The 22,314-nt window shown below is 35.9% G+C and overlaps 1 protein-coding gene across 1 annotated transcript in view; it reads left to right on the forward strand.

Annotated features, from left to right (window-relative positions):
* AQR (aquarius intron-binding spliceosomal factor) overlaps positions 1-22,314 on the forward strand; it is a 106,895-nt gene that overhangs the window by 12,286 nt on the left and 72,295 nt on the right. The window contains exons 4-9 of the mRNA XM_045900398.3: positions 1,085-1,120; positions 10,708-10,828; positions 13,167-13,307; positions 14,685-14,753; positions 15,824-15,924; positions 19,402-19,478. Of these exons, the coding sequence (XP_045756354.1) occupies positions 1,085-1,120; positions 10,708-10,828; positions 13,167-13,307; positions 14,685-14,753; positions 15,824-15,924; positions 19,402-19,478 (545 nt within the window). The remainder of the gene's footprint in view (positions 1-1,084; positions 1,121-10,707; positions 10,829-13,166; positions 13,308-14,684; positions 14,754-15,823; positions 15,925-19,401; positions 19,479-22,314) is intronic.

Below are 22,314 nucleotides of genomic sequence, written 5' to 3' on the forward strand. Positions count from 1 at the left end.
TGAAGAAATTAAGCATGCAGTTGAGTGCATAGTGGACACTGAATGAATTTTCTTCACCAACATGTCTGCAGCTGGAGACCTAGTGTGTCTGACACACAAGATGTTGTATCCACTCAGTGGTCTGGCTGGCTGTAGAAGCCAGTACCTTATCAGTGTTATATGTTTGTGCTTTTGCACAGTAAAAACCTACATTTTATTCTCACTAAAGTTCTGTGATAGTGCTTGCTTAGTGAAACTATTTAAGAGATCAGAAATCAGTGGACTAGTATTTTGACAGGATAATGGTCTCTTGGGGTATTATAAATTCATAATGCCTACACATTTAATTTTCAAAGCTGGCAGCTATTATCTAGTGGCAGTGTTCTGGTCTGACTACTTTATTTCCAACATGCAAAATGATAAAACTGAATTAGTGGACACTTGAACCTGCCTTTGGAGAGATACCTGGTAGCTACAGCATTATTTATTCTTATAAAACAAAGTACTTATATTTTAAAAAGACAGTCTAGTAAAGAGAGATACCTAATATTCCTTTCCCAATTTTGTCATATTGTAGACTTAAGATCAAAACTTATGAAACCTGTGAAAAGTATGATTCCTATATTTGTGACAGAGATACATGTGTCCCTTTGCTTTCAGGAGGGCATGACTTCAGAATGTTTCCTTTTGAATATTAAATAAAACAATGTTGGCCAGTGCTTAAGAAATTAAGATAGGCTACCTTTTGGCAATTGTGATCCAGTATTATGAATAGTGATGAACATTTGTGTTTTCATTAAAATTAATTGCCTTATTAACCTATGTGTTATATCTTAGTATGTCATGGTGCTAATTGTGTTTGTTAATACGGGTAGGATTTAACTTAAGTAACTTTTCTTAGTTTTTAAAAATAAACTACTCTGACAAAATACAAAGAAAAACTATAAAAGCAAAATTAGCTTTCTTCAATGCATATTAAAATATGATTCTGATATGTGGGTCAATATTAAAACAAGGTTCCAAAAATGCATCTGCATTAATATTAGACTCTGAAATATTTATATTTTCTGTTTAAACATTTTTATTATTTATTTTTATACTTTAGGTTTGCCATCAGAAAGATAATGCTCTTGGAATTTAGGTGAGTTAAAATGCTTTACTTTGATGAAATTAAAGATGGTGTCAGATCTGTATTGTCAGTATACCATAGAGATACCTGTATCATGTCTTTTTAATTCTAGTATAGTTAACATACAGTGTTATATTAGGTTCACGTGCAATATAGTGATTCAGCAACTCCATACATCACTCGGTGCTCGTCTTGACAAGTGCACTCCTAAAAACCCATCACTTATTTTACCCATCCCCCACCCACCTACCTGTATCGTCTTGAGCAAATCATCTATTCTCATAGCCTCAGTTCCACATCTGAAAATGTTAAGAATGGGTTTGGCGTTTACTATGTATTCAGATAACACCCAAGATAAAACATTACTATTAAAAACTGTGACAAGGGGCACCTGGGTGTCTCAGTTGGTTGAGTGGCTGCCTTCGGCTCAGGTCATGATCCTGGAGTCCCGGGATCGAGTCCCACATCATGCTCCCTGCTCAGCAGGCAGTCTGCTTCTCCCCCTGACCTTCCCCCTCTCATGCTCTCTCTCTCTATCTCATTCTCTCTCTCAAGTAAATAAATAAAATCTTTAAAACAAAACAAAACAAAACAAAACAAAAAAAACTGTGACAAGCCAGTGATATCTCTGAGGCATCCAGCAGAAACAAATATAAGATACTCTGGAAGGATATGTATTCCAATTGCATTACAGATAAATGCCTATAGAACCCTGGCAAAGGTGAGTTCAGATTCCCTAATTATGAAGCATGTTAGGATAATAACTGTAAGAAGAGTCAGTTGAAATGACAACAGAATTAGATCCCCACCCCACCCACCCAGGACCTTAGGTAATTAAATAATTGATACACACTGTCAAATCATTATGTTTAAAGTTATGAGTATAAAAGAAGAAATTGTGTGAACATGGAACAAGACACTAAAAATGGATAGATTTGGGGAAAACAAATAAAAATTATTGAAATTTAAAAACTCAGTGGACAAATTAAATACAGGCACCTTGGAGATATTGCAGGTTCAGTTCCAGACCACTGCACAAAAGCAAGTCAAATGTATTTTTTGGTTTCCTAGTGCATATAAAAGTTGTGTTTATACTATATTTTAGTCTGTTAAGTGTGCAACAGCATTATGTCTAAAAAAAAAATCTATATGCCTTAATTTAAAAATACCTTATTGCTGAAAAATGCTAACCAGCATCTGAGCTTTCAACAAGTTGTGATCATAAATCATGGATTACCATAACAAATATAATAATAATCAAAAAGTTTGAAATATTCTTATTGCCAAATTCTTTGGTAATTCTTATTACCAAAATGTGACAGACATACACTTAGCAAATACTGTTGGGAAAAAATGGTACTAATAGACTTGGTCAATGCAGCATTGCCATAAACCTTCAATTTGTGAAAAATGCAACATCTGCAAAACTGAATAAAGCAAAGCACAATAAAAGAGCCTGGGCCTGTGGTGGATTAGACACAGCTAAAGAGGGGATTATTGAACTGGAATATAGAAAATTAATTAGATAATAGCAAAGAGAAATAGAGATGAATAATATAAAAGGAAATTCAGAGATACAGAGGCAAAAATTATAGTCCAATAAAAATTTCAGAAGAGATTTAAGGAGAATAGGGGAGTAGCAATTTAGAAGAATGGTGGTTAAGAATTTTCTACAGTTGAAATATGAGTCTTAGATTCAGGAAGTACAATAATTCTGAATAGAGCAACTGAAGACTAACAAAGACAGAATGAAGATCTTATCTGCTGCAGGAAAAAAAAAGACATTACTCAAAGAAGGATGCATAGATTAATTGTAGATTTCTCAGTTATAGTAATAGAGAATGTAATAGAATGAGACCAATACAAGGAAAAAAAATCACTAACAACCGAGAAAGAATTGTATAACCAGCTAAACTGTCATAAATTAATTTCAGACAGATAGATTAATACTAACAAACTTGCTGAGAGAAGTTCAAAAGGATATAATTCAGGAAAAAGGAGTTTAAACTTGTAAGAAAGGAATGAAATGAAGTTTTGTACATTTTATTTATGAAAGAGCACTCAGTGTCTTACTTGGAGCCATTTGACCATCATTTTAAGTAAAATTCCACTTATCCAGTTTCCTAGGTTCTTATAGTATTGCTAATGATAGACCCATGAATATACCGATGTGAGCATAAGAGGAAGTAGAAAAATTACAGCGCTATAGCAGAATCTAAACCACTTAACTCTGGGTTTGTACATAGGGTCTGCACACATGTATGTGAGTGATTGCAACATGCATGTGGAGTGATTTAAAGTGGGAACAAAACTACCTTTCTTTTTTTTTATTGGTGCTTGAGAGTATTTTAACCCCAGTATGGTAATTGATGTTTACAACATGAATGATAAAAAATAGCTAAGTTAGGGAGGAGGAGCAAGATGGCGGAGGAGTAGGAGACTAAATTTCGTCTGGTCCCAGGAATTCAGCCAGATAGGTATCAAACCATTCTGAACACCTACAAACTCAACAGGAGATCAAAGAAAAGAATAGCCACAACTCTCTGAACAGAAAAGCGACCACTTTCTGGAAGCAGGGATCCAACAAGTGGCAGATCCGGGGAGACTCCCCTTCTTCCCCCTGGAGGAGCAGCGCAGCAGTGCACCGCAGCAATCTCCAGGGTTTGGAGATTCCAAACAGGGTCGTGTGCCACAGATAGAAACGCTCGGTCACAGGCTGGGTGAGCACAGAGTGTGGCCGGAGACCGGGGAGACAGGAGTGATTGACTGCTTTTCTCTGGGGGCTCCTGAGGAATGGGGCCCCAAGGTGTTGGCTCCTCCGTGGTGGAGATTGGGAGGTCACCATTTTCTTCCTTATCCTCCAAAGCTGTACGGAAAGCTTTCAGGGAACTAAAAGCTACTGAGAGCAGACCTGAGCAGATTCCTTAGCCTGGGCCCTGGCAAGGGCAGGGCAATTCAGCCTCAGGCAAAGATGTTTGAGAATCACTGCAACAGGCCCCTCCCCCAGAAGATCAGCAAGAACAGCCAGCCAAGACCAAGTTTACCGATCAATGAGAATGGCAGAACTCTAGCACAAGGGGAATACAGCACATAGAATTCATGGCTTTTTTACCATGATTCTTCAGTCTTTCAAAGTTAATTTTTTTAATTTTCTTTTTCTATTTTTTTTAAATTTTTCTTTTTCCCTTTTTTAACCAACATCTTATCAATCCCTTTTTTAAAAATCTTTTTTATTTTTCATTTTTAGAGTCATATTCTATCCCTTCATTATAGTTAACCTTATTTTTTGTATATATATGTTATTCTCTCTTTAAAATTTTGGGATACAGTTTCTTCTAACAGACCAAAATATACCCTAAATGTCTAGTGTATGGCTTTGTTCTAGTCTCCTGCTTGATCACATTCTCTCCCTTTTTTAAAAATTTTTCTTTCTTTTTTCAACCAACTTCTTACCAGTTCCTTTTATAAAATCTTTTATAATTTTCATCTTTACAGTCATATTCCATTCCTTTATCATATTTACCCTTATTTTTGTACATATACAAGTTTTTCTTTCTTTAAAATTTTGGGAGGCAGTGTCTTCTAACAGACCAAAATATGCCCAGAATCTAGTATGTGGCACTGATCTATTCACCAGCCTGATCATATTTGATCATTTTTTTATTCTTTCTTTCCCTTTCTTTCCCCCCCGGTTTCGGGTCTCTTCTGATTTGTTTAGTGTATATTTTTCTGGGGTCGTTGTTACCCTGTTAGCATTTTGTTCTCTCATTCATCTATTCTCCTCTGGACAAAATGACAAGACAGAAAAACTCACCTCAAAAAAAAGAACAAGAGGCAGTAATGACTGCCACGGACCTAATCAATACGGACATTAGTAAGATGTTGGAACTAGAGTTCAAAATGACGATTATAAAGATACTAGCTGGTCTTGGAAAAAGCATGGAAGATACTAGAGAAACCCTTTCTGGGGAAATAAAAGAACTAAAATCTAACCAAGTCGAAATCAAAAAGGCTATTAATGAGGTGCAATCAATAATGGAGGCTCTAACTGCTAGGATAAATGAGGCAGAAGAGAGAATTAGTGACATAGAAGACCAAATGATGGAGAATAAAGAAGCTGAGAAAAAGAGAGAGAAACAACTACTGGATCACGAGGGCAGGATTTGAGAGATAAGTGATACCATTAGACAAAACAATATTAGAATAATTGCAATCTCAGAAGAATACGAGAGGGGCAGAAGGTATATAGGAGCAAATTATAGCAGAGAACTTCCCTAATTTGGGGAAGGAAACAGGCATCAAAATCCAAGAGGCACAGAGAACCCCCCCCTCAAAATCAAAAATAGGTCAGCACCCCAATATCTAATAGTAAAACTCCCAAGTCTCAGACAAAGAGAAAATCCTGAAAGCAGCTTGGGACAAGAGGTCTGTAACCTACAACAGTACAACAGATTGGCAGCAGACCTATCCACAGAGACCTGGCAGGCCAGAAAGGACTGGCATGATATATTCAGAGCACTAAACAAGAAAAATATGCAGCCAAGTATACTATATCCAGCTAGGCTGTCATTGAAAATAGAAGGAGGGATAAAAGGCTTCCAGGACAAACAAAAACTAAAAGAATTTGCAAACACCAAACCAGCCCTACAAGAAATATTGAAACGGGTCCTCTAAGCAAAGAGAGAGCCTAAAAGTGGCATAGACCAGAAAGGAATAGAGACAATATACAGTAACAGTCACCTTACAGGCAATATAATGGCACTAGATTCCTATCTTTCGATAGGTACCCTGAATATAAATGGGCTAAATGCCCCAATCAAAAGATAAAGGGTATCAGATTGGATAAAAAAATAAGACCCATCAATATGCTGTCTGCAAGAGACTCATTTTAGACCCAAAGACACCCCCAGATTGAAAGTGAGGGGGTGGAAAACCATTTACCATGCTAATGGACACCAAAAGAAAGGTGGGATAGTGATCCTTATATCATACAAATTAGATTTTAAACCAAAGACTATAATAAGAGATGAGGAAGGACACTATATCCTACTTAAAGGATCTATCCAACAAGAAGATCTAATAATTGTAAATATCTATGCCCCTAACATGGGAGGAGCCAATTATATAAGCCAGTTAATAACAAAACCAAACGAATACATCAACAACAATACAGTATTAGTAAGGGACTTTAACAAGCCCCTCACTGAAATGGACAGATCATCTAAGCAAAAGATTAACAAGCAAATAAAGGCTTTAAATGAAACACTGGACCAAATGGACTTCACAGATGATATTCAGAACATTCCATCCCAAAGCAACAGAATACACATTCTTCTCTAGTGCCCATGGAACATTCTCCAGAATAGATCACATCCTAGGTCACAAATCAGGTCTCAATCGGTACCAAAAGATTGGGATCATTCCCTGAATATTTTCGGACCACAATGCTTTGAAACTAGAACTCAATCACAAGAGGAAAGTCAGAAAGAACTCAAATACATGGAGGCTAAAGAGCATCCTACTAAAGAATGAATGGGTCAACCAGGAAATTAAAGAAGAATTTAAAAAATTCATGGAAACAAATGAAAATGAAAACGCAACTGTTTAAAATCTTAGGGATGCAGCAAAGGCAGTCCTAAGAGGAAAGTATATAGCAATACCAGCCTTTCTCAAGAAACAAGAAAGGTCTCAAATACACAACCTAACCCTACACCTACAGGAGCTGGAGAAAGAACAGCAAATAAAGCCTAAACCTATCAGGAGAAGAGAAATAATAAAGATCAGAGCAGAAATCAATGAAATAGAAACCAAAAGAATAGAATAGTAGAACAGATCAGCAAAACTAGGAGCTGGTTCTTTGAAAGAATTAATGACATTGATAAATCCCTAGCCAGACTTATCAAAAAGAAAAGAGAAAGGTCCCAAAGAAATAAAATCATGAATGAAAGAGGAAAGGTCACAACCAACACCAAAGAAATACAAACAATTAGAAGAACATATTATGAGCAACTCTATGCCAGCAAATTAGATAATCTGGAAGAAATGGATGCATTCCTAGAGATGTATCAACTACCAAAACTGAATCAGGAAGAAATAGAAACCCTGAACAGACCCATAACCACTAAGGAAATTGAAGCAGTAATCAAAACTCTCCCAACAAACAAAAGTCATGGCCAGATAGCTTCCCACGGGAATTCTACCAGACATTTAAAGAAGCGTCATTACTTATTCTTCTGAAACTGTTCCAAAAAATAGAAATGGAAGGAAAACTTCCAAACTCATTCTACAAAGTCAGCATTACCTTGATTCCAAAACCAGAGACCCCACTAAAAAGGAGAATTACAGACCAATATCCCTGATGAACATGGATGCAAAAATTCTCACCAAAATACTAGCCAATAGGATCCAACAGTACATTAAAAGAATTATTCACCACGACCAGCTGGGATTTATTCCTGGGCTGCAAGTTTGGTTCAACATCCACAAATCAATCAATGTGATACAATACATTAATAAAAGAAAGAACAAGAACCATATGATCCTCTCAATAGATGCAGAAAAAGCATTTGACAAAGTACAGCATCCTTTCTTGATTAAAACTCTTCAGAGTGTAGGGATAGAGGTTACATACCTCAATATCATAAAAGCCATCTATGAAAAACCCACAGCGAATATCATTCTCAATAGGGAAAAACTGAGAGCTTTTCCCCTAAGGTCAGGAACACGGCAGGGATGTCCACTATTACCACTGCTATTCAACATAGTACTAGAAGTCCTAGCCACAGCAATCAGACAACAAAAAGAAATAAAAGGCATCCGAATGGGCAAAGAAGAAATCAAACTCTCACTCTTTGCAGATGATATGATATTTTATGTGGAAAACCCAAAGACTGCCCCCCAAAACTGCTAGAACTCATACAGGAATTCAGTAAGGTGATAAAATCAATGCACAGAAATCAGTTGCATTTCTATACACCAACAACAAGACAGAAGAAAAGGAAATTAAGGAGTCGATCCCATTTACAATTGCACCCAAAACCATAAGATACCTAGGAATAAATCTAACCAAAGAGGCAAAGAATCTGTACTCAGAAAACTATAAAATACTCATGAAAGAAATTGAGGAAGACACAAAGAAATGGAAAAACATTCCATGCTCATGGATTGGAAGAACAAATATTGTGAAAATGTCAATGCTACCTAGAGCAATCTACACATTTAATGCAATCCCTATCAAAATACCATCAACTTTTTCCAAAGAAATGGAACCAATCATCCTAAAATTTGTATGGAAACAGAAAAGACCCCAAATAGCCAGAGGAATGTTGAAAAAGAAAAAGCTGGTGGCATCACAATTCCGGACTTCAAGCTCTATTATAAAGCTGTCATCATCAAGACAGTATGGTACTGGCACAAAAACAGACACATAGATCAATGGAACGGAATAGAGAACCCAGAAATGAACCCTAGACTCTATGGTTAACTAATCTTCGACAAAGCAGGAAAGAATTTCCAATGGAAAAAAGACAGTCTCTTCAACAAATGGTGTTGGGAAAATTGGACAGCCACATGCAGAAGAATGAAACTGGACCATTTCCTTACACCACACACAAAAATAGACTCCAAATGGATGAAAGACCTAAATGTGAGACAGGAGTCCATCAAAATCCTAAAGGAGAACACAGGCAGCAACCTCCTCAACCTCAGCCGCAGCAACTTCTTCCTAGAAACATCGCCAGAGGCAAGGGAAGCAAGAGCAAAAATGAACTATTTGGGACTTCATCAAGATAAAAAGCTTTTGCACAGCAAAGGAAACAGTCGACAAAACCAAAAGACAACCGATAGACTGGGAGAAGATATTTACAAATGACATATCAGATAAAGGGCTAGTATTCAAAATCTATAAAGAACTGATCAAACTCAACACCCAAAGAACAAATAATCCAATCAAGAAATGGGCAAAAGACATGAACAGACATTTCTGCAAAGAAGACATCCAAATGGCCAACAGACATATGCAAAAGTGCTCAACATCACTTGGCATCAGGGAAATCCAGATCAAAACCTCAATAAGATACCACCTCACACCAATCAGAATGGCTAAAATTAACAAGTCAGGAAACAACAGATGTTGGCGAGGATATGGTGAAAGGGGAACCCTCCTACACTGTTGGTGGGAAATCAAGCTGGCGCAGCCACTCTAGAAAACGGTATGGGGGTTCCTCAAAAAGTTGAAAATAGAGCTACCCTTTGGCCCAGCAATTGCACTACTGGGTATTTACCCCAAGGATACAAATGTAGTGATCGGAAGGGTTACTTGCACTCCAATGTTTATAGCAGCAATGTCCACAATAGCCAAACTATGGAAAGAGCCAAGATGTCCATCAACAGACGAATGGATAAAGAAATACCATGGAATATCAATGCAGCCATCAAAAAACGAAATCTTGCCATTTGCAATGACGTGGTTGGAACTAGAGGGTATTATGCTAAGTGAAATAAGTCAATCAGAGAAAGACAAGTATCATATGATCTCACTGATGTGAGGAATTTTTAATCTCAGGAAACAAACTGAGGGTTGCTGGCGTGGTGGGAGGTGGGAGGGATGGGTGGCTGGGTGATAGACGTTGGGGAGGGTATGTGCTGTGGTGAGCGCTGTGAATTGTGTAAGACTGATGAATCACAGACCTGTACCTCTGAAACAAATAATACATTGTATGTTTAAAAAAAAAAAAAGAAGAAGATGGAAGGGAAAAACGAAGGGGGGGGAATCGGAGGGGGCGACGAACCATGAGAGACTATGGACTCTGAGAAACAAACTGAGGGTTTTAGAGGGGAAGGGGTGGGGCGATGGGTTAGCCTGGTGATGGGTATTAAGGAGGGCACGTATTGAATGGAGCACTGGGTGTTATACGCAAACAGTGAATCATGGAAGAAACACTACATCAAAAACTAATGCTGTAATGAATGGTGACTAACATAACATAGTAAAATAAAATTTAAAAAAATAGCTAAGTTATGTTGTAGAAATCAGAAATACTTAAATTTATTAAGGAATATTTTCACCACAGTCTTAAAATACGAATTTTGGTATCTTGAGAGGAAAATGCCAGTTACCTTGAAAACTGACTTATGTTGAATACCTAGTAAATTAAGTATTAAAATGCTTCTTTTTATTAAGTCTCTTTCTTAGTTTGTGGAAGTCATTTGGTCCTCAGATGAGGTAGTATTAATGTCTCAGATACATTTATCTTCTGAAATTGCCCACAATATCATTTTGGTTTTTTACTTCATAAAGAGTTTTAGATAAGGAATATCCCCAGTGTTCTGATAGTGATAATTACATGTTAGTGATCTTTGCTGTCTTCCTGCCTTAAAAGTATAAACTCTTATTCTCCAAAGCTACAGTTATTATAAATAAATTGGTAGCAGATAGCGGTGACCTAGATTACAGGTAAATTTGTGAAGGATTTTCAAGTTACGTAGTTTTTAAAAAGTTTTCAGAAAGTTGTAGATAATCATGCTCTTCCAGGTGAGTGACATATTATAGTGAGTGGTGGTAACTAATGAAATATTCTGTGCTTTTTCACTCTTCACAGCCAGTATCTTGAAAATTACCTCTGGATGAATTATTCTCCAGAGGTGTCCAGCAAGGCCTATTTAATGTCAATCTGCTGTATGGTGAATGAGAAATTCAGAGAAAATGTCCCTGCATGGGAGGTAACAGATTTAAATTACTTCAGAGCTTTCATACTGTGTTTAAGCCATTAAAAAGTAGAACTTTTGACTGATAATAAATAATGCTTTTAGAACAGAACTTTGCCCAAAAATAAAGTAAGGGTTGAGAAGAAAGTGGATGTATGAAGAATACTATTGTTTTTTGATTTCAATACTTTGTTTGAACTAATTTTACTATGAACCAAAAAATTATGAAAGTGAAATTATTTTTCTGTTTCGTGCTTGAAACGAAGAATGGCATGAAGTATAAAGACTTTTCTTTTTTTTAAGATTTTTATTTATTTGAGAGAGAGAGAGAGAGAGCACAAGAGGGCGTAGGGTCAGAGGAAGAAGTAGACTCCCTGCCGAGCAAGGAGCCCGATGCAGGACTTGATCCCGGGACTCCGGGATCATGACCTGAGCCGAAGGCAGTCTTTTAACCAGCTGAGCCACCCAGGCACCCCGAAGTATAAAGACCTTTCATCAGATTGAAATGAAGTTTATATTAAATAGCACAAGTAGATAGTGCTCAAATGAGATATTTTTCAGTGTCCTTTTTCACAACAGGGAGTATATATTTATAGTTTTCCATACATAAAGTAGTGTTGCCAAAGTCAAGACAGATGTTTATATTGTAATTTCAGTTTTCTCCTTATCCCCAATTTAGGATCTGCTTTTCCCTTTTTGAAATTTCTAGTAGACTGACATTTTTTCTTTATGCTAGTTTAATAGAGGCTTGGTCAGTAGAGGTCCAAAATCTAGGTTCTCTTTGGCTGCCATAAAATGATCAGCTCATCAACTTTTTTAAATGAAGAAAAGGCATGGGTATTTGTCATCTTTTTGTGGCAATGGTCTGTAAACTGAGGAAGTATTAAACTCTTTAAGATAAAACCATGGGCACTTCTCTTGGATATTCACTAAGTAAGAGCCATCTTTGGGCAGATTAGAGCCCAAGTAAACTATGGGCCTTGTGTATTATTGAAAGATCCTGGGGATTTCTTGAAGTTGTTTCATGCTACTATAAGAAGGGAGAAGGAAGATTTTTTGAGCTAAAGAATGACCTGATCAGTTTGCATGTTATAAAGACCATTTTGGTGATTAGGACTTGAAGTAGAGAAATACAGATGAAGAGAAGAGGATACACAAAGATTTAGAAAGCAAAATTGACTGGATTTCATAACTGAATAATTAATAGTAGGGAAGGGTATTATTTTCAATAACTTTCCAGGCTTGGGCAACTGAGTATAATAGATGATACTGCCATTTACCAAGATAGGTAGTAATAGAGGGTTGAGTAGTACTATGGAGGGTACAAAATTGTTGAATTGATTTTTGGACTTACTGAGTTTAAATTGCCTTTTGAATACCTAGATGAAATTGTCTAGTAGACAGAGGAATCCTGGGATGTAGAGTTAATGAGAGTGATCGACTGAGGATGTATATTTAGAATCATTAGCATATGTTGTTGAAGTTCAAGGGAGGGGGAAAAGAATGAGGTTAGAACCCCAAAATACTGCTATGTACACAACAGAAGAGGGGCCCTCAGCACATTGAAAAGGAGTAGGGGCTTGGAAGAGTCTGTTGGACTTGACAGCCGTAATAGCCTCAGGGTCGTCCTGGGGGTGGAAGCCTGCTGTAGGGAAGTAAATGAAAACAACTAGTATAGACCACACATTTGGAGCACTTCTGAAAGAAGAGAAAAGGGGAGGTAGGTCACAGGGAAGCTTGAATATATTACACTGTTTACTTTTTATATATTAACTTGGATGTTAATATATATAAATATATATATATTAAATATATAAAGAGTAAAGCGCTAATACAAAGCAGGAGCCACCGTCTTTGAGATTAGTTAGTGGGAAACTAATTTTTGCTAAAGATGTTTCTTTTGCTTAAGTTAGAAGAATTAAAACATTTCAGATCCTTAGAAACAAACACTAAGTTAAATGTGAGCATAATCCATAAAAGAAAAAAATAAAGGAAGTAAAACCATTATTTTAGGGATACCTGGCTGGCTCAGTCAGTAGCGCATGAAACTCTAGATCTCAGAGTCATGAGTTCAGGCCCCCATGTTCGGCATAGAGATTACTTAAAATATATATATATTTTAAAAACACACAAAACATTATTTTATTAGGTAAAGGTTACTACATCTCTTTCATGATCTTGCCAGAAACCTGTATTTGACTTGCTACCATTAATTATAAGTAAGCAAATAATCTTGTTTGTAATTATTTGGTTTTGTTAATAGACTCCTGAAGAGTCTACTGATGTTTGTTTAGGGGAGAAAAAGTGGAGAGCAAGCCATTTCAAAATAAATTTTTATTCTCTCTCTTTTCAGACTTTTAAGAAGAAGCCAGACCACTTCCCATTTTTTTTTAAGTGTATCTTGAAAGCAGCATTAGCTGAAACCGATGGTGAATTTTCACTCCATGAACAGACGGTCTTACTGCTTTTTCTTGATCATTGCTTCAATAGTTTGGTAATTTTACTTTATCTTGGGGGAAAACTTTCACATTTTCTTGTTTTTTAAGTTGAACATAAATGAAATTACCTCTATCGCCAACTCTTCATCCATGGTAATGGGGATGGAGGATAATGCCAGAAGTTTAATTTCAGTCACTTCTCAATAAAAACATTTTAGAAGATCCATTCACTTTTAAAATAGACTTGGACTGGACCTCCTTTTTTCTATCTATACTCTTAAGAAAAATGAGCATCAGAGCTGAAATTCTCCAAAGGTAGAGCATCATCGAGTCTGGCCAGTATGAACTTTGAGTAATGAGATCTGTGCCACAGCTGCACACAGAAACTAGCTTTCTTACTTTTCAGGCATGCTTCATGCACAAGCTGCCAGGTCAGCAGGAGAGTTATGTTTTGAGTTGACTGGTTAGGGGCAGTTGTGGATGATCTTTGAAAATCTCTTGGGTTGTGTATGACACATTTTCGTCCTTCATAGGAGTATCTTCAAAAGAATTAAATATTTACAGTAATTAATATTTCATTTGCACTTCTCTACTGTGGTTAAGTGAAGGTCTGTGCCTCTGAACTGATAGTGCATTAGACCCATGTAGTGCATGGGGTTCTTTCTTATCTTAAGACTGGATGTTGATAGATGGATGACTATTACTTGTTGTATTACTTGAGGTACTACCTCGCATGAATCGTGTAAAGGCATTAAAAAAAGATTCATGAAGCCCTGAGTGGATGCCACCTCCTTAACATTTATTAAACTACACAATGCAAATGTAAATATAAACATGATTCTTTATCAGAAGTTGAACAAAAAAAGATTTATTTAGTATTAGTAGTTTGGGGCTAGGTTTGCTTAACTTAAAAGCTAGTTTATTATTGAAATACTTTATTTTTTTCAATATGCCATCAGTTCTCATTACTTGAGGTAGTTAGGTCTATGAAGTAGTTGCAAACACTGAATTGGCTAAAACTGAACCATTGCTCCTAGCGAAAATACAGGCTTAGGAGCCTACAAGCCTACAGTCACAACATTTTCATCAATCAATCAATACATAATCTTGTTTTATGTGTTTCTGTTTAAAGACACCTTACGTAATAACATATTGTTGATTTATTAACCTTGAGCTCATGGCCAACAGCACTGTAACTGAAGTCTAAACAAACTTTATGTAACACACGTATTTTCTCCATAAGGTACATCACAGCCTTCTTGCACATAGGAACACTAACCAGCACTTCAAGTCCTTAATATGAAATACTAAAATACCATTAATTTGGAAGTATTGGTGGCATGCTTTCACCACAGGTAGTATATTCCTTATGTAAAGATTTAAGTTAAAATACTGGTGTGCTTATATATTTGTTTTCTTTGTGCCTTAAACAGGAAGTAGACTTGATACGGAGTCAAGTACAGCAGCTTATCTCCCTCCCAATGTGGATGGGCTTACAGCCTGTAAGTATCTAATTTCAGAAACTTATGTGTATATGTGTTATATAGGTGGATGTAGCTTTAATATGGATATAAAATGGTAACTAAAAATCCCCTTTCTTGCTTAGAAAATACATTTAGTTTACTATGCACTAACTTACCATACAAGTCGTTTTTTAATTTTAAAGTTTTTATGTATAAGCTAGTAGATCTTTCACCTAATATTATTATGAGATAAAATAAGGTAATATCTATTGAGCTCATAAAGAAAGGGTTAATTTAGCAAAATGTGGTTATTATTTCATGTGTGTCTTTGGATGAGACTAAATACAGACTTGAGTTTTTTATTTCCTTAGATTAGAATGTACACAGTTATAGGAGAAGGTCTAGATCATGTTTAATATTAATGACTTCATTTTTTCTTTCATCAAATCCTTATTAGATCATATGTGTCATTCTATCAAAACCAAATTAATTGTGATCTTGGGGAATAAAGTTATAACTATCAAATTTCAGGATAAATAATAAGTTTACTGAAAATTCCATTTCCTGCATATGGGGTTTTTGCACATAGCCAGATATGCAGGCTTATTCATAGGTACCAGCTGATGGCGATAAAAACAGACTTGTATAAATAATGCTAAGTTAAAACTGATAAGTGCCATTAGACAGAATATAGTCATGTGGACGTTTCCTTGTTTACTTGTGACAGCTTGTTTCTATGTTCAGTGTTTCAGACTCATTTTTCAAATTTCAGTGATTACACTAGTAAGTCTTAATGCTCTAATTTTTCGAACTTAAAGCCTTAATTTTAGAAATAAGAAAGAAATTTAATTGATTATTGAGCTATTAAGACCTTGACAGGAAAAGGCAGTTTTTATTATTATTTTTTTCTTGTTATTAGTAACAATTATTGGAATTGAACAGTTTTTCAAAATAGAGTTATTAGTTTCTCAGTTTTCAGGTTTTATCTTGTTGCTTTCAGGTTTTATCCTATTATATCCGCACATTAGAAAACTAGCTAATAGTGGATCTAATTTTTATCCTTGTAAACTTGGAGGTAACTGGTGATTTAAAGCACATCATTCTTTCAGGCACGATTGGAATTAGAATTAAAGAAGACACCTAAGCTAAGAAAATTCTGGAACTTGATTAAAAAGAATGATGAAAAGATGGATCCAGAAGCAAGAGAACAGTATGTTGCCAAAGCTTTGTTCCATGTTGGTTTGTTACACTGGTTGTGAGTCTTAGATGATATTGGCTGGTTTGTTGTTTCCTTTATATAAGGCTGAACCAAATAAATAAGAAGTGCTTTTACTCTCATAGGAATATTTTTCATAAAGATCTGAAGGGAAAACCACAGCATCAACATGTTTTTCTTCTTTCTCTTCTGTCTGCCCCAGTGATAAGTATATCACTGATCTTCTGTCTGTCTGTTGACCATAGTTTGTCTGTTAGGATGGTTCTTGATTTTCTCCACAGTCTTCAGGCTGTCAATCCAACTTTTCTTTCTTTTTCTTACTCTCTTATTATTAACAATGATTTTCATACATTTCAGCCATCATTCACTCATTCATTCATTCATTCATTCATTCATTCAACAAATAGTGAATGTTTATATTTTTGCCAGGTACTAGTCTAGGTATTGGGGATATAGCAGAGAACAAAATGGAAGTAATTCCTGCTCTATGGAGCTTACATTGTAGTTGGGGAAGACAGCGCAAACAGATCAATTATGTATTATTTTAGATGGTGGTACAGGCTAGGGAGAAGAATAAATCAAGTATAAGGATTAAAAAAGCAGGTGAGGGTTATGGGTTCTTTTAATAGTAATATTTATAATCCGTTGGGTAAGTCTGGCAGTAAGTATTTATTTCACCAAACAAAGTGTTATTAGTAGGACACAGGGGAAGGATCTACATACTCCAAGAGCACTCTCTCTCTCTGTCTCTCTCTCTCTCTCTCTCTCTCTCTCTCTCTTTCAGGCTAGCTGGTCTGACTGTGACCTTGCCTTATGTACGTGTGACTGTTGGAGCAGCACTCCTTGTTCTGTTTCCATCTTTTATTGTTCTTTTCCACTCACTCCTTTTTCTCTACTTACGTAAATATGCTGAAGACTCCCTTCCCTTGGACCTAGGATAACTTTCTAGATCTAGCTTATTTTTTCTTCCACTTAGGAGAGTACTCTGTACATGTGTAGCTAATAATGAAAGCCATGAGTATGGATGAGATGATTTAGTGAGATACATAAATCCTGAAAAGAGGGTTGAGGACAAAAGGAAGTGAAACCTGGGGTTATGCTGGTTGTTACTGAAAATGGGAAGAACTGTAAAAAGGTGCATGTCAGAGAAATGAGTTTCGGTGTAAGGGAGTGAGAGCTATAAGGACAAGATGTTAGGGTCAGAGTAGGAAAATTCCTTCTTTAATTTCCAAGTCTAGTCTCATCTCTCATGGTGTCTTCCCACCCAACAGCCTCTTGATTGAACTAATCACATGGCATCTGTACTACTTGACTACTCTTTTTTTTAAACCCACTCTTACCATTACCTCAATATGATTTAACCATAAATCTCTGTGGCCCTGTCTTCTCTGCTTTCCAGTCTTCGTATAACCCTTTGCTGTATACAGTTGGCCCTTGAGCAGCACGGAGTTTAGCAGCACCAGTCGCCTCCCACCATACAGTCAAAAGTCCACATACAATTTGTGACTTCCCCAAAACCTAACTGCTAATAGCCTGCTGTTGACCAGAAGCTTTACTGATAACAGTCAGTGAACACATATTTTGTATGCTATTATCTATTACATACTGGACTCTTACAATGAAGTAAGCTAGAGAATAAAAAATGGTAAGAAAATCGTAAGGAAGAGAAAATGTATTCACAGTACTGTAGTGTGTTTATTGAAAAAACTCTGCATGTAAATAGACCTATACAGTTAAAACCCGTGCTATTGAAGGATCAGTTGTACTTCTGTTTGCCATGAACTCTGTTTTGGCTTAAGTAATAGTCACTGTTTTTCCTCCTAAACTTGCCTTTCTGGACAATTTCTCTTAATTCTTCCAGACAGTAGGGCTTGGAATACTCCAGTCCTTTGACTAGCAGTTTATATCCCATCAACCAGTCCTATTGGATCATCTTTTGTCCTTTTTCTTCTTTCTTGTCTATTCACACTGCTGTTGTATTAATTCAGGCCTTCACAGCTCCTGACTAAAGCACTGCAATAAATTCCTATTTGGTGTTTCTTCCAGCTTTCCCACAACAATGAGCCTAACTAGCCATCTCTTTAGAAAATTTTGTTTTCTTTGCCATATTCCTATTCACAAGCTTTCAGTGGTTTCCTGGTTCCCATAGGGTAAACTCTAAACTCCTTGCAGTGGCATTCAAAAACCCCCAGCTATTTTTTGCAACTTCTCCAAATTCTTGGCCCAGTCTGTTAATTGTTTCTTAAACATTGCTTCCCTAAGTACCCTTTCCCCTCCACTCCACTTAATTGAAGGCTAACCTAAGCACTTCTAGACAAACTACTTTAGGCCACAGTGCTTTCTTCTTCTGAATTCCAAAAACATGCTGTGTTTTTTATTGAAATGCCAGCTGTTTGTGTAATGGTTAGAATATGTGTAGTTATTTAGAGAAAAGGTTCTACAGTCAGACTTAACTAGGCTCCACACTCGCTTGCTGTGTAACTGTGGGCAAGTTAATCTCACCTCTTTCAGCACCAGTGTGAGATTGGGACAGTAAGTAGTACCAATTTCATAGGACTGTTGTCAGCATTAAATGAGATTATTCATATGAAGTACTTAACGCAGCTCAGATCCTGACACACTAAGTGCTCAGTTAATGTCATCCAGTTTTATTAATTATGTGCTGGTCTGTGTTACTAATTACCTTTAAATTATAATACCTGTCATTCAAGTACATTTTAGTCATTCCCCTCCTTTGTATTTCCAGCAGGACTGGCATAATCATTTGCAGCTGTCCAATACCTGATGAATGTTTGTTGATTTATCGGTACACAGTACATCTTAAATTAGTAAGGAGTAGAAGAAAATTGTTGGGGTTTTTTTAAGTATTTTTTTTAAGATTTTATTTATTTATTTTTGACAGAGATAGAGAGCACAAGTAGGCAGAGAGGCAGGCAGACGGAGAGGGAGAAGCAGGCTCCCCACTGAGCAGGGAACCTGACATGAGGCTCAATCCCAGGACTCTGGGATCATGACCTGAGCCAAAGGCAGCCACTTAACTGACTGAGCCACCCAGGCGCCCCTAGAAAATTGTTTTTAAACCAACATTTAATTTTTCGACATTGTAATATTCTATTACATGTGATACTTCAAACATATTAAGGTATAAAATTGCTTATCTTATTTTAACTACATACTTAAACATTAAATTTTGAACCTTAAGGGCAGACTATAAATGAAATTTTAAAAACTCCTTTCTAGTTCTGACCTTTAAATCACAAGTGAAAACTTCCACAGTAAGAGAAAGGGGTGTTTCTTAGCTGGCTTATTACACCAGTAATAAAGAAGCAGCTGTGTGTTCAAATTATAGTCCCAATTTCAGAGAAAAATGGCATTTGAACAGTATAAGAAAGGCTTGTTCGACATTTAATTTTACTTTTGAAATAATTATTTTTCAAAAATAATTTGGTCAATGTTATTTTCTGATTTTAGAGCCTATCAAGAAAGAAGATTTCTTTCACAACTCATACAGAAGTTTATCTCTGTGCTGAAATCAGTGCCTCTTTCTGGTAACTGTCTTCTCTTAGCTCATTTGTGAAGTTGTCATTTAGGTGCCTCTACAGTATTTACTAGTCTCCAGTGTAAAACCTGCTCTTAGAATAGTTTTAAATCATAATGACAACATATCTATCCTCCCCTTTTCATGTATATTACCAGTCTGAGTATTGTGACTGCCTTAAAAATTCACATGTTTTAAAGGTACCTACATTGTTATTGAAATACTCATTTACTTAGCAAATATTTTTTGAGTTTGCTTGCTAGACTTAGGTCCTGAACAAGGTGCAGGGATATAGTGGTGAACAAGACAGTCACAGACCCATGTGGAATTTACAATATGGTGCTAGATAGTATTTTTAAACAACATCAAATACTGTTTGGAGGGAAAAGAATTATTTTTGAGATATGAGCTACAAGACAAAATGGGAAAGATTTCCCTCTAACATGGCCTCCACTTATTGATGAAACAAATATATGTTGTGTAGACTATATACTTAAAAATATACCATGATTATACTCTATTTGTGTGTGTGTGTGTGATAATGCCTATATACCAAGAGGGGCTAATTACATTATGCTGAGTTTGCAAGATCTTTATAAGCACTTAGTGAATGTACATAGAGTATTTTTTACTTAATAAAGGTGTATATATGCTGTGTAAGATTGGCTAATAAAATTTTATTTTCTAAGTGTAGATGTATCATATTTATATTTTTGCATCAGAGGTTGTAGCTTTTTTTAAACTAAAATACAACAGGATTACTTATAAATGCCGATCTTCCAAGTAAGATTTTACAACTGAAAATCATACCTATAATTCAGTGAGGAATAGATACTAATGCTGTCCATCAGCTATACCTGATTTGAGGCATAAGATTAGTCCCAGCATCAGTGTAAAGAAAAAAATTGTCATATGCTAATCATCTAAGTCACTTAATATTAGTATTTTTAAGTCTTTCAGTTAAGTGGCTTAAATCTAGAAGGAAAACTTAGATTTCTCTTTTGGGGCACAAAAGGTAGTAATGAGTGCTTAGAAGTGCTAATGCCTATCATAATTAAGGTCATAAAAATGGACATCTCTATAGAATGTTAATTTTGGGGCATCAGCAAGGTTTGAAAATCAAGTAACAACAGCAGCATGGCATCTGCATTAATTTTAACAATCTTCAAACCACCAGCTGTTACCATTGTTTATTTATTGCCAGAAAACAAAATTTCTTAGATTGACCTTGAGCTTTAATCAAAATTTGTTAACTCTAGCAGAGGAACCAATAAGATGATGAAAGTAGTGTGCTAGTTCAGAGAGGGTAAAGGTAGATGGATTATATAATTAGAAAACAGAAAACTGTTTTTTTTTTAAAAATAAGGATCATAGTTTCATTTTACAGGGTTATGAAAAACAACATATCCTATCGGTTATTATAAAGGAAATCTGTATAGGTTGATCTGAGATGTCAGGACTGCTGTCAGAAGAAAGGAAAAAAAAACACAATGTACGTAAGAAGCAAATGATAAGGATATCTTGGTGTCTGAAATTGGAATGACAAGGTTTCAGCTCTAAACAATATGCCCAGTAGGGCCAACTTACATAAAAATATGCAGCTTTATTCACCAGAGCTCAGAAGTTGAGTGGCAAGCATCATGTTCTAATTTTATTTTTTTATTTTTTTATTTTTTTAAAGATTTTATTTATTTATTTGAGAGAGAGAGAATGAGAGACAGCATCACAGGGAGGCGGGTCAGAGGGAGAAGCAGACTCCCTGCCGAGCAGGGAGCCCGATGTGGTACTCGATCCCGGGACTCCAGGATCATGACCTGAGCCAAAGGCAGTCGCTTAACCAACTGAGCCACCCAGGCGCCCCTCATGTTCTAATTTTAATTTTAAATAGGTCATTGCCAGTAATTTTCTCAAACTATAAATAAAAATACAGAGTACAGAGTTGGCTCGCTTTTTAAATTTTGGAGAAAAATATTTTTCTTCTACAGTAACAAGAAAAAAAGCAGAGGACTAGTTTGCATGGATTTAATTTATAAGTTGTTCCTTTAAATTCTTTAGTTTCAACAGCTATATGACTAGATTATGTCTCAGAAAACCTAGATTCCAGTTCTAACCAGCCATTATTTTGTTCTACACTTTTACCAGGTCATTTTCTCTGGTTTTCACTTTCTCACCTGGAAAAGAGCTAGAATAGGCATTCTCTGAGGTCTTTTCCAGCTGTGAAATGTTATGGTTATGTTATTTCATGGTCTGGATTTGGAGCATGTGTTAACTAAAAAAGTTCTACTTAATATTCCATATATTAGTCACAAAAGTATTCACATTTATTTCTTCAGATGAAGCCTTCTATTTTCCTGTATACCACAAATAAATTAAATATTATGTGGATTTATTTAAGCATTCATAGGTTAAATCTAAGCACTGGGGTTAATCGCTACTGGGAGTCCTTAGACTAAGCAGCAGTGGGGACCCTGGAATTATTTCCTTCTTAATTGACAGAATCTTGGCAGGATGGTTTAGCTGGTAAAATGGTAGACTATTACTTGGCATTAGGAAAAAAACAAAACTTGTACTCTAAAAGTTTGTCATGTTACAAGGTTGTAATTACTTAAAAACAAAAGTAAATGTTTTTAAAAATAGTACATTAATACTCATGAATAGCATAAAATAAGGTAGTGATTTAAAAATATTTCATTGCTCTGTCATTGACATTTTAATGTCAAAAAGTAATATATATATATACACAGTGGAAAAAAACCTCCTCTAACAGTTGTCCCTTTAATTAGTTTGGTGTGTACCTTTCCCACCCATTTTCTTTGCATTCTACAGGTATCTGTGTCTGTGTGTAT

This window comes from Mirounga angustirostris, unplaced genomic scaffold, assembly GCF_029215605.1.
Source record: "Mirounga angustirostris isolate CCGP_5_RB_7025 unplaced genomic scaffold, mMirAng1.0.hap1 SCAF_9, whole genome shotgun sequence".
Classification (NCBI taxonomy): Eukaryota; Metazoa; Chordata; class Mammalia; order Carnivora; family Phocidae; genus Mirounga; species Mirounga angustirostris.